Raw genomic sequence first — 14,213 nt, forward strand, 5'->3', positions numbered from 1 at the left:
TCTCAAAAAAAAAAGGGGGGGCATAAATAGCCCTTAGGAGGTTTGTAGAGTGCTCTGGGGGGTTGTATGAGGGCCAGAAACGAGCAAAAAATGGCCTATTTTCGCAAGAACGGGCCTGTTTTTTTTACAAAAATAGGACATGGATAGCCTTTAGGAAGCTTATAGAGTGCTGCTGGAGGCTGGGGAGGCAAAAAAACGGGCCGTTTTTCACTCATTTCTGCCCTCCCCGGCCCCGGGGAACACTCTGAAAGCCTTCTAAAAGCTATGCACAGCCATTTTGGTGAACGGGTGGGGTTTCAGGAAGCAGAAAATGCTGTATTCAGTGTATAAGACGCACCCAGATTTTCAGCCTCTTTTGAGGGAAAAGGTGTGTCTTATATTCCAAAAAATACAGTACTTAAAGCTTTAAAAAAGGTACTTATTGGAGAGAGGTTCAGGATAGGAGCTGATATAGACACACATACATCCAATACTTAATGAATTTTATTGTGGATACTGTTGTTTTATATAGCCACCCCTTTTAATACACGACTCTGGGTTAACAAATAATGTGTGTGTGTGTGTGTGCACGCGCGCATGTGTGTGTGTGCTGCAGTGGTGGGATACGAACAGTACGCTCCGGTACAGGGGTACCGGTGCCTGCTGGGAGCACCAGGTACCATTCTGGTATGGCGCTCCTGAGGGCCCGCCCGCCCACCCTCCTTACCTGTATTTGAGCCGATCAGGGCTTACGCGCACGGAACGTACAGTGCCTGTGCGACACTCCATTGAGCTGCTGGAGCATTGCGGGCGGTAAGTATGCATGCTGCGCACGTGCATGTGGTGGACCCCCGGCCCCGTTGCACCGTACTGGTTGCAATGGGATCCGGAATCCACCACTGGTGTGCTGTATATATATATGTGTGTGTGTGTGTCAGTGGTGGGTTATATGTGGTACACCCCGGTACGGGTGTAACGGAGCCTGCCCAGAGCACTGGATACTGTTCCGGTACGGTGCTCCGGAGGGCCCAGCCGCCCACCCAAGCTCCTTACTGGTCTTTTAAGTCTTTGGCGCTTCCACGCATGCATGGCATTTACAGTGCCTGTGCATCGCTCCGCTGAGTAGCTGGAGTGTTGTGGAGGTGCTAAGACATAGCGTTGGAACGGGATCTGGAACCCACCACTGGTTTGTGTGTGTGTGTGTGTGTGTGTGTGTGTGTGTGTGTGTGTGTATTCATAGCCAAGGTGACCACAACCATCCATAGCATAAATGCAGCCACTACACAGGCTGTAGTTCACTCTCCATGTCTTTTGGCAAAACCATGTTTTTAGGACCTTGCAAAAATTCTTAGCACTTCCACACAATACTCCTTGGATGACAGGATCAAGGTGTGCCCCTCCTGCCAGACCTGATGGAACAAGTAGTCGTAATTGGACAGAGGAAGCAGTCCGAGATAACCCTTGAATTACACTCAGATGCAAACTGGCAACTAACACAACCCACAGGGAGAAATGTAACATAGTCCAATCAAGGGGTGCTTATAAGTGCTTACAAAGACACATGTTGCATCCCCATTTAGAAAATATTACAGTAATCCATATGAAAGATAACCAAGGCATGAGTGATTGTAAAGAGGACATGATTTCTCCGCTAATAAAGTAGTGGGGTCTAGTGTTATACATGTGAAAATATTTACAAAATCTGTATGTACGTAAGAACATACAATAATAAATCTTAACCAGTTAACTTTCGTTCCTCTCAAGTCTTTTTCTTTCACTATTCGTTTGTACTGTATCATGGCTTTTTCTTCCCCTCTTTATCTCAATTATTAAGACTGGAACATCTGTCAGTTCTCCCAGCTGTTCGCTAACAAACAAAGGCATTAATTCACATAGTTACACTGTTTCACTTCTGAATCTCCAAACATCCATCACAAAACCTTTCTTCTGCTTTTTATTGCTCTTTTTATAATCTGTAGCTAAGATATATATGTGCCATTGTATAGGTGCCTTCTAACATTTTTCTCTTTTTGCCTATGTGCTGTTTATTTGGGGGATACACATTCTAATTTTGTCTCACTGGCTTTCTGAGAGCACTAAGTTGCATATTTGAGAACACTTGCTTTGCAGATTTTTCTTAAATATATATTTAATTTTGTTTCAAACAAGATTAAAATACAAAATACAATACTCCAAAAAAAGGGTTTTGAGTAAAAGAAAAATATTTGTAAAACATTTTCAGGAAACCAGTAAGACAGGAGAAGTGATTGGCGGCTGTTCGGTTACTTACAATCACTAATAACATTTTTTTTAATAAAAGTCTGATTTTTTTAAATAAGAAATTTACCTTATCCTATGTCATGCAGCAGGGGGCACTGTTTTATTAGTCATCCAAATTGCTGTAAAGTTAGATAATATAGAAAATTGATTATTCAGATTAGAATATAACATATATTGTAATAACAGCATTTAACTCATCTAGTTACTACAGGTAATCCTCCCTTACCAGCAGTAATGGGAAACTTTGTCACTAAACAGTACAATTGTAACTTATTGCAGCAGTCCCAGTTGCCTCTTAGGAGAATCCTAAGTGGTCACACAGCATCCTGTAGTCATATGATTGCCATTTACAACCTCCTGTCAGCTTCCCTGTTGATTCCACTTGTCAAAAGCCAGCAGTGAAAGTCATGTGAGTGTGGGCTGCTGCAACATCATAATTATGAGCCAGTTGCCAAGCACCCAAATTGCTATCCCATTATCGTAGGGACACTGCAGTGGTCACACCTACAAAGACCTGCCATAACCACCTCTTGTTCAGCACCGTAACTTCAGAAGGTCACTGTAAGATCAGTGAGGATTTAACAGGATAACAGAGTTAGAAGGGATTTGGAGGTCTTCTAGTCCAACCCCCTGCTCAAGCAGGAAACCCTATATGAGATGAGACAGCAAAACCTGCTTTTACTAAATTTACAAATCAAATAATGGCTGCTTTTACTGAGATGTATTACATATGCATATGAGGATAAGAATTTTTATTTGCTTAAGATTCAAATATATTTAACCACGAATTAAGTCACATTTTAGATGTTATCATGCAAAAGAGATTTTAAATGCATTTGTTTGTCTCTTTAGGGCTATCAACCTTTTGTGAATTGTCAAGACATAAAAGTGGAACCTTCTCAAGGTAATTTTCTAAAATGATGTGCTTCATTTCTTTTCATAGAATATGGCAATTGTATGTTTTAAACACTCCATAACTCTTTGTTCTTTTCCAGAGTGGACCTCTCTTGATTCATAACCAAAACCAAATACTTCATAACTTAGCTTATTCATATGACATATGTTTTTGTGGACTAGACAGCATGCCAGTAGTTAAAGGGAAGAGTATCCTAAAATTGGCAGGTACATAAAAGTGCTGTGTAATAAAGAGAAAGAGAAAGGAAGAAAGAAAGAAAAAAGGAGAGGAAAAGGAGACGGGATAAATATGTGGGAACATTTTATGCTTCTGATGTGAATTCTAGTGGGGGGAAAAGTATAATATACAAAGTGTCTAACATAGTCTTTCCCCAACCTTTTTGCTCTGAAAAGGCCCTTGAAATAATAATATTCAGGTCTCAGGGAACCCCTGCATAACAATTGTGAAAATACAAAAACTTCACAATAAAATTCACTTTTAGCCTACACAGCGCACAACTTGCAATGTTAAAAGAACAGCAAACTAATCATTGTGAGCACTAGCATGGTTTGTGCAAAGTTTAAAAAGTGATGCTTATTTTTTTTTCAGTCATGCTTTCACAGAACCCTGACCAAAAAAAAAAAAAACCTACTTCAGATTTTTTTTAAAACTATTATTTTGGTTCCAATGCTTTGCAGGGTAAAAACAGAATACCATATAAAGTTTATGGTTTAAATTCTACCATTTTCCAAGCCATGGTGTTTACATCAGAGGTGGGCAATTAATTTTCTCAAAGAATCACATAAGAAACTGGGACAATAGGCTGAACTTAATTCTGCTCAATATTAATTTTATTGCTTTATAAAAAGCATTAGATGATATCATTTTATTAGGTGCTACTAGTAAGAATGCATGTTATAATAAGGCTATGAAAATATGGAGTAGGTCAAATATAGCAGTAAAAAATAGCAAAAACACCAATACTATCACTATTTCACTTTATTTTTAGCGTAACATAAGAATTACTAATCGCACACTTACTAAGGCAAATAAGATATTTTACTATCAAGTTTAACTTGTCTTCAGGGAGCATTTCTTCTAACTTGAAAACATTGCTTATGGTAATTTATTTGCAATGAAGAATTATTGCATACAAATTTGTTCCGCATGCTGGTTGGATTATAAAGTAAAACGATCTGATCAATCACAATTTTTTAAAAAATTCTAAAGTAGAAATAATGTTTAGGAAAACATTGTGCAAATATATAGTGAATGAACTTATTTGTACAGTCTGGAATTTGCATCTATCCCTGTGCAATAACTACAGTCACCAGAAACGAAAGATAGAATTATATGCTTTCATTTCCTTATTTCATTTCCCATGTTTTGGAAGCAGTGTAAACATCCAGTTTTTTAAATACTTCTCTAATGTACAATCATGTAATATTCTACCAGGGCAAACATGTTTATAAGGATTGCTGGGATAGATTGATTGGAATAATCTAGTTTGTTTTCAAATGAAGTTAATTGACCTTGGAAAAACCTGCAAGCAGTTGTTTTGTACTGATTTTACAGTACATAGTATGCTGTAATTCTTCCCATTATTTCTATTTTACAGATGGAATGCAGAAGTAAAGGGTTATAACTAGTCCAAGTTATGTCAAGTTGACCCTAAATCATCCAGAAAGAATTTATTACTGTTACAATACTTTCAGTTTTCATTGAGTTTTAGAAAGTTCAAGAGAACAGTTCTCAGGACAATGAGTTTTTAATATAAAAGGTAGCAAATGTAAAGCGAGTCAAGATTTTTATATTTGGACTCATTTTTTAATGTGCCTTTGGATGCTTGACAGTTGGTTCATATTTATGACGGTTGCAGTGTCCCAGGATCATTTGGCCATCGTTTGCAACCTGACAAGCAAAGTCAATGGGGAAGCCAGATTCACTTAATCCGTGTTACTGATTTAACAACTGCAGTGATTCACTTAACAAACGTGGCAAGAAAAATCGTAAAATGGGACAAAACTCACAACAAATTTCTCATTTAGCAACATAAATTCTGGGTTCAATTGTCATAAGTCGAGGACTACCTGTACTTTATATTATCTCTTCTAATAGAGATTATTATTACAACTACAGTTTACTGTTCTTCATTACCGATGTGGATTTGATACACTGTACAGTTCAGAATGCAACACAGTAATTTCCAGATAGATTAATCTAGGGTTCATGCAGTTTTGGATTAAATAGTTCTAGGAATTTCCTCTCAGAATTCTGATTATTAGGGTTCAGGAGCTGCAAAAAGAAAAGCTGTGTCTGTTGAATTACCAGAAATCAGCATTTATGACATTAGATACAATAGCGATAAAAAATTTGTCCGTGGAAGAAAAGGCGTTTATGACAGTATAAATATATGTATATGTATAACAGTTTAATTTCAGAGGTTTCTGTCAAAAAGTCTTTTAAAATATGGTTTTGAAATAAATATTAGATTAAAATGGGATAATTATTAACAACTTGAAGAATTTTGCTCCTTTGTATAGCTTTATTTAAAAACACTATGAAATTGCGATACACAAGAGCTTTTTTTAATCCAACCATATATAGTAGAAGTTTTTGAAATTTGTGGGCGAAACTGGCAGGTTAGAGACTGCGAAATCTGGAAAGCAATGTTTATTTACAAGTCTGCTATTGTTTTTCAGTTTGTTTTACAGTGTAATTATTCATTTCTTCCCAGAAGTTCGGATTACTTTATTTAGCTATTTTTCTGTCATCCCTTTGCAACACTGTATGGTTTAGGTTAGGTGGAGATATGACAATTTAGAGCAATGGGAAATTGAGTTGCGTGCTGAATATGGATTTTAAATGAAGTATCTCTAAGTTGCTTAGAATCTCACTATATCATCTGAGTAGTTATAGATGTGATAGGAAAAGGGTTTATTTTTAGTTTTGCATATTTCAGAAGTGATTGTATATGTAACACATTGAATGTCGCAGTATATAAATTCCTTATCAAAAATAAATTGATAGTAAATTGCAGAATGAAGTAATGATCCACAAAACATTTGTACTTTTTACATTTTGAAACTTTTCTTTTTAGATGTTGAATAAAATAGCCTCTTTGGAATAGTAGATTGCCCATGATACTAACTTAATATTATTCCTCCTTTTCTCCATCTTTTACTTTATAATGCAGCAAATTCATATTTTTCTTGGTTTATGTTCTAAGAGAATACATGAATTTTTTTTCCCCCAGATCAGTCTATGGTAGAATTGAGACTTTCAACAAAAACTATGTCTAGACATACTGGAGAATCATTTAAGGTGAGATTTCTAAAGATATAATGGTTTGTATCTAAATTTAGTTGATTAATTGACATAATGGTTCATGCATTAATGACTCAACTCCAACTGACATAAGATAGTTGTAAGTACAATAAAATCTGGTCCAATTAGTAGCATTTATAAGTTGGAAATATAACTGTGAAAAATTACACATTCCAGTCTTCAAATGTTCCACTACTCTCTGGAATTCAATGATATGCTAGTTCTAGAAAGGTTTGTGTCTTTCCAGAAGTGTATTTTCCAGGATAGGAAATGGTTGATGGTGTCCTACATAGAGTCCAATCTCTAAATATTCATTTTCAGGGAATGTATAATTTTACAAATTCCTAACATTAACTTATTGTCAAGCAATGTTATAGAACGCTTGTGAAGACCTGATTCATTAACTATTTTAAGAAAAAGACTACAGTAGTCTCATATTTTTCAACTGAATAGATCTATTCAGAATTTGTCTGCTATACTTACCAGCAGTATCACCTAAGTATGTTTTGAATCTACAGCTCTCATTAGAATCTACAATTTCATTCCTTTTAAATGTGTATTGAAATTACAAAGTGGTTTTAGGGAAGGTTTGTAATACATGTCACTTCTGAATTGATGTTTAATGTACTATTGCTGGAATTCATTAAAGCTGCTTAGAAATTCTAGTACTCCCAGGATATATAGTAGCTCAATTTGAATAACCTGGATTTTTTTTTTGTCCTGCCATTTCCAGTCCCTGTCATCCCTCGTGGAAAGAGCAGAAGGCTTCTCAAAAGCATTGTCTTTACAACAAACTTTGGAACAATGCAGACTCCATCAAGAAATCATGTTTGTCTCTGAAGTTAAAAAAGAAAATAAAAATGAAGTCAAAAACCTTACATCACAAGTGGAAGTTCTACCTTCACAAACTGCTATCAGTAATTCTGTACTACTCAAAATAAAGAGATCATCATGTTCTCCACAGAGACGCTACCCACTCCGACAAAGAAAACTTAGTCATGATACATGAACACTTTTTTGAAGAGATCATTGCATAGCCATTCAGTTTTTCTGATATTTTTTTTTGGGGGGGGGGTTATATAGCATCCTTAGTAATCCCCTGAAATCCACATAACCAAACAAATTTTGTTTGATAGCGATGAAGCTGGATACTGGATCCCTTTATATAGCTACTCTGTAAAATACTTAAGCTTATTATTAAATCTGAACATTTTTCTTTTAAACTAAATTTGCCTACAGTATATTACAGCAGAATGATCTTCTACAAGGACTTTGACTTGTTTATGAATGCTTTAATGCTTAATTGTGTTAATGGTAATTTCTCCAAAAATTAGGCAAGAGCATTATCTATGCTCTTGATCCATAAAGTTGTACATTTCCACAGCAAAGATTCTTGCTGAGTGGAACTTTAAAAGTATTATGAGCAGAGCATCTGCAACTGGAGTTTCAGAGAAGAACTGAAATCATTTAGATCCACAGAGGGGTATCTAGTTCCCTGTAACTGTTTGTGGATTTCTAGATCAGTATAATTTTTAAATGAGCTCAACTTCTATATATGTTTATTGTAGCTATAGGCTGGGGTTAAAAGATTAAAGTATTTAGCTGCAGGTTATGTCTTCAGTGTAGTCTAAAAACTGAGGAAAAATGTTTGGTGCTAATATTCAGTTAGTCATTGACTTACAACAGTTCATTTAGTGACTGTTCAAAGTTACAAGCACGGACAATGACTTGTGACCATTTTTCAAACTTACAACTGTTGCTCACTTGATCAAAATTTGGATGCTTGGCAAGTGGTTCACATTTATGACAGTTGCAGTGTCCCAGGGTCATGTGATCACCATTTGTGACCGTCAGACAAGCAAAGTCAACGGGGAAGCCAGATTCATTTAAATCTGCAATGATTCACTTAACTGTGGCAAGAAAGGTTGCAATATAGGGCAAAACTCACTTAACAAATGTCTCAGCAACAATTTTTGGGTTGAATTGTGGTCGTAAGTCAAGGATTACCTGTACCTGCTCTTTCTCTCCTGTATTCCCGTTTCCCTGAGCCATGACAAATCTTCTGGGAATTTGATGGGAATACAATGTACTTCCAAATCACCATTTAGTAAATATTCAAGTTGCAAAGAAATACCAAGTTTTGTGCTCTCAAGAAACTATCAATAGTGGATGTTTTGTTTTATTTTCCTGATTTCCATGGTCTGCAAGTTAAAAGAGGGCTGATTGAGTTGGCCTTCTATCTACACCTCAGGAAGATATAGTAATTGTAAGAACACTAGTCCAGTGTTTTTCAACCTTTTTTGTGCAAAGGCACACTTTTTTCATGGAAAAAATCACGAGGCACACCACCATTAGAAAATGTTAAAAAAAATTAACTCTGTGCCTATATTGACTATATATAAAGTAATTCTCCCACGGCACACCTTACACTATGTCACGGCACACTAGTGTGCCACGGCACAGTGGTTGAAAAACACTGCACTAGTCTATATATTTCTTAAAAACCACTTTGCCCATATACTTGTGTAAAGTAAAATATTTTTGTAATAGTTGGTATTTGAATATTTAGATATCCTTTTTCTAAATCAAATGAGACTGTAATTTGAATTGCATACAATAAGCAAGCGATGTGATAGATTCTAATAGGCTTGCTTAAGCAGTGTATATTCAAGGAGAGCTAGACAGAAGCAATTCTGGGCTAAATTACCAGTATTTTCCCTTAATTTTTTTAAAAACTCAGTTCCTACAGGATTTCTGAACTCTCAACGCCTTTTCATTTTATAATTGTGATCTATAAATTTTCAAAATCAACATTATAACATTTTCTCTTTTTTATTAAATTTACTGCAAATATATTGTTTCTGAAAAATGAGAGATAGTGTTTAAGATACTGGGCTAGAAACTCAGGAGACTGAATTATAATATTACTTTAGCTATTAAAGCCAGCTTGGTGACTTTGGGCCTCTCTTAGCTTTTGACGTCATGCTCAGGTGAGAAGCCATTCAGTCAATTCCTGTTACACCAAATGGACACCCCCCATCCCTCTGAGATTGTTCTGAATCAGCAGGAGTTCCCCCCCCCCCCCCTGCTGACAGACAATTGGTTTCACCGCCAAAGCTGGCTGTTTGGCAGTACACTTCCCAGATTTGAATGAGAACTGCTAGGAATGGCCCAAGATGACCCTCAAATGACTGTGGACCTACCTGAGAAGAGGACTGTCCTAGTAGGTTGCAAGTTTCAGTGGGAGTGGTTGGAGGTCTGAACTGTCATCTTTTCCTTCCAGCTGCCTGTTGTCTTAAGAACGCCTGAATTTGATATTTTCTTTTGATTTTTACTTTTAAATGTTAAATCGGCTGGTTGAGTGCTGATCTAATTTAATCCCCTGCTGGATTTTAAAGTGGTTTTTTAAAATGTTCTTTTTATTGTTTTATTTGTTGTTGTCACTTCCACTTCCTCCACAGCAGAAAAAGATCTGATTTAATTTACCTTTGGATCAAACTTTCACTATAGGTATTTTATACTTTTGTAATTTTTTAAAAAGGTCTGGTTTTAAATTTCTTTTTAATTTTTGATGAAAATCTCTCTTTTTTATGCTGGGGAAGTTCTTTTCTATTTTTTTCAAGGATAATTTGCTATGATGCTTTTCCTGTCTTTGAGAAGAGCTTTTATAATCGGCTGTAAAAGTTCAGCTGCAAAAGTTTAACTACTGAAGTATCCTGGACTATAGCAAAATATAATCAAAATGCATACAATATATCAAGACAAAGCTTTTGGGGAAAGTTGGGGGAATACTTTTCAACTTACGAGCCCAATTTGAATATTTGGACAAAAAGCTTGATAAAATAACAGTGATTTTCAACACCTCGAAGAAGATAACCAAATGCAAGTAACAGCAGTTGCAGCCTGATGGATTTGAATGTTATTTTTTGCCAGCACACCTGAAGGATGAAGCTGATTCGGAAAATGCAAGTTGGTTAGAGGTATGAATTTTAAAGACAAAGTGGATAGAATTGTCCAGAGATGAACTCAATTCTTCTCAAGAAGATTGATGGAGATTGGACAATGGATTTATTATATTCAATCGGAAAACAAATGTTAAGAGATGCTGAATTACAACTTACAGGAGACTCTTTGAACAGCAAATGCTGTGGAGATATACACAATAAAAACATGATGGGGAATAAAATCCAACAGTTAGGAAAGATTAATAATTTAAGGGAAAATGTTAAGAATCAATCAAAGGTATTTGATCCTGGCAGACCAGAGATGATTATGGTGATTTATGGTAGATCATAAGCCGTCATGGACTTTCTGCTAGACTTTTAAGAGGGTTTTGAAGTTTAGCTGTTTGTTTTTTACCTGTTAACTATGTTTCCACATAGTAAATAGATGTCAGGCCAAGGGTGGGTGGGTTAACTGTTCTAGAAATTTATAAATTGTGTGGCTGCTTTGCAAGGGAGGAGGAGGTATAATATTTCAAATATATTTATTAGTATTCATGGAACAATTTACATATGTCTGGGGTGTTTTTTTTTCTTTAAATGCACATTTTTGTGTAGATTTACCTAGATTTGTTTTGAATTTGTATTACTTTTTTCCTTTTTTGGAGTTTGTATTTTAATGTTTCGGATAAAATAAAATAAATATTAAAAAGGGTAAAAGGAACACTAAGTTTATAAAAAAATGAAAAAAACAACCTCAGGAATTCATTATTTCTTGAAGAAAAACATCCTGAAGGAAAGAAAATGGCAAAAATACATGTAAGAAATATATTGCTTTTAGTTTTTTAAAACTGATGATTTATTCTTTTAATAACAGCTTAAAGTTCAGAATTCAAGTATAACTAAGTTATCATGACAACTGAGTTATGTAATCATTTAATTTAATGAATATATATCCCAAAATTATTTAATAAAAATACAGTATAGTATCCAGGATTCAAACAGTGGCTTAGCTACCCTGGTACTAATGAATATAGGTTTCTCAAAAACAGGGATCTTCCATTAATTTTAAACAGGAAACTAAAAGAGTAATTGTACATCTATGGATGTACAATATACTCCCATACTCCTGCTGTTTTTATAACAGCAGGAGTATGGGAGTATATATTAAGTTTTGTAGAGTATAACAAGGAATTTCAAATCTGTGTGTGTGTGTGTGTGTGTGTGTGTGTGTGTGTGTGTATGCTTTTGAGATGAGTAATGTTGCCTGGTTGGGATAACACTAAATTCCAACTGCAGATAGATAATGAGGATATCTTGGAAACTCAGGAAAGATAAATCAGTACACTTTTAAATGACTTATACAAGAAAATTCTGTTTCTTACTTGTGGCACTATTTGGCTGACTCAGAAGAAGTCAGCCCTTTTTTAAGGCTTAAAAAATCTCTTCACTTGAAATGTCACAACATTCAACTTTATATTTTTAACTTGAGTGTAAACTGGCATTGCATCAGAGGGCGTCTGGTTGTTTTCTTAATATAGCTCAGGTTTTCAGATGGATACATAATAAAGCTGATTGCTTAATCCCTATATGCATGTAGTCTTCATAGTTATGATACACAGAGCTTCAACAACAACAAAAATACTGAAGTTTAGTGGTGAATAGAACAGAGTATAGAATTTGGTTTCCATTACTAACTAAACTTCGGTATCCTATTAACTGAATTTAGTTTTTAATGGCTTCTTGACAATATTCACAAATAAAATTTTATTTGTCCATGATGTTGAACCTTGAGAAATGCAGTTTCTCTCCAAGGTACTTGATACTAAGAACATGGAGTGATAATTATCAAATGTCCTATAAATAGAATAAAACCTAGATCTCTATTATGTAAGAGACAAAGGAGAATAGTCCTTTCTGCTCTCAAAATCCATTGCATCTTAGTTTTTTTAAAAAAGTTGTCTTTTATATTTGCTTTTCTAATTTAAGGTTGTAGGGATGTGGTGGCTCAGTGGGTAAGACGCTGAGCCTGTCAATCAGAAAGGTCAGCAGTTTGGTGGTTTAAATCCCTAGCGCTGCATAACGGAGTGAGCTCCCATTATTTGTCCCAGCTTCTGCCAACCTAGCAGTTCGAAAGCATGTAAAAATGAAAGTAGGAAAATAGGGACCACCTTTGGTGGGAAGGTAACAGCGTTCTGTGTGCCTTTGGCATCTAATAGTGCTGGCCTTATGACCACGGAGACGTATTTGGACAGCGCTGGCTCTTTAGCTTTGAAGCGGAGATGAGCACCGCCCCCTAGAGTCAGGAATGACTAGCACGTATGTGCCAGGGGAACCTTTACCTTTACCTAATTTAAAATTATTGATTAGGGCAAAAGTCTTTTGTGTTTTACAAAACATGGTTGTGATGTTTTAAAATTCCGTTATTCTAACAAAATGTGGAAGTGGTCCTTTTTTCTCGGTCTGGGAAGAACAAAGCCTAGAATAGAACCAGGCAAATGAGTTGAGTCGGTAGGGTGGGATTAGAAAGTCAAAACTTATTTGAAGGAGGCAGTAACAAACCACTTCCATATTTCTGCCAAGAAAACTATATAGCCCATGAAATCTGGAATTGAGCTCCACGTGCCTACATTTTTCACAGTATATCCACATGGCATGCAAAAACTTGCTCAGTTTAGTCTCTGATACCTTTAAAGTAGGGTTGTGAGAAACCCCTGTTGGAAATTTAGTGGAGTTGTTACATGCTAGTATAAATTACAGAAGTCTAACAGCCTTACTGCACAAGGCAATTTTCTATGTAGAATTTGAATGTATTGGATATCCAACAACTCTTAAGCTTGGTTCAGAAGCAGCCTAGGAACTCTGCAACATTTGAAGGTTCCAGGGGTAGTTGAGCAACAAGTCAAACACATGTGGATTTTTTCTATTTTTTTTTCTTTATGACACCTTTTCACGTTTCATGCCTTTCAAAGCATGTTTTGTCCATCAGACATTTCACCTGCAAGCTTGTGCATCTAATAAAATGCAAATCAATATATTGGTTAATGATGGACTAAATCCCAGAGATCAAAACTGGAGGTTTCCACAGCTGAGTAGACACCCTCTCACAACTCAACTTTATCCTGTGGACAGGACTGAGGAAAAGGCAAGAGAGTGACAGGGACTTCATCTTGAGCTTCTGAAGGAAAAGCGATAGTCTAATTAGATAAGCAATAATCATTTTATGTTTTAGGTGGTTAATTTACAGCTTAACTTTCTACAGAAATAAAGGTAGCTGACAATAAAAGTGGATCAATTAAGGTTTTAAGATAAATTATTAGCTGACATACATGTTTCATAATGCAATTTATTTTGTGCGGGTCTACACTGCCTTGAGCGGTACTTTTCGTGAAAAGGTGAGATTCAGGCATCTCGGCACAGCCATCCTGTCCCTTCCACGTTCAAGTATAACAACGGCTTCCCGCTTTATTTGACAGTGGAAACGCTAGAGGCGATTTCCTATAAAAAAACCACTTCAGGATTTGCTCCGGGTTTCCTCCTGTTCTCCGCAAGCATAACTCTCTTTATCAGATCTCTTCCCCACCCCGCCCCCGCCGCTACAAGCGCGGCCCTTTTAAACGGAGAAAGCAGACGGGCGAGAGAACCCCCACGTTCAATTGGAAGCGTTGGAGTTGCCCGATCATCAGCCGAGCGGATTCCGGCTCTAGAGCCATCCCAAAACCCCACAGCCCGCGAGCGGGGCGGAAGAAGGGAAAAGCCCCTCTCTTCTCAGTTCCCCATCGGGCTGGCTC

At 36.3% G+C, this 14,213-nt stretch overlaps 1 protein-coding gene across 1 annotated transcript in view; it reads left to right on the top strand.

The window, feature by feature from the left end:
* Window positions 1-8,210, top strand: part of NSL1 (NSL1 component of MIS12 kinetochore complex) — a 15,320-nt gene extending 7,110 nt beyond the window's left edge. The window contains exons 4-6 of the mRNA XM_032214821.1: window positions 3,112-3,163; window positions 6,411-6,478; window positions 7,215-8,210. Of these exons, the coding sequence (XP_032070712.1) occupies window positions 3,112-3,163; window positions 6,411-6,478; window positions 7,215-7,490 (396 nt within the window). The 3' untranslated portion in view covers window positions 7,491-8,210. The remainder of the gene's footprint in view (window positions 1-3,111; window positions 3,164-6,410; window positions 6,479-7,214) is intronic.
* The last annotated feature ends 6,003 nt before the right edge of the window (window positions 8,211-14,213 follow it).

Source organism: Thamnophis elegans, chromosome 4, assembly GCF_009769535.1.
Source record: "Thamnophis elegans isolate rThaEle1 chromosome 4, rThaEle1.pri, whole genome shotgun sequence".
Lineage (NCBI taxonomy): Eukaryota > Metazoa > Chordata > Lepidosauria > Squamata > Colubridae > Thamnophis > Thamnophis elegans.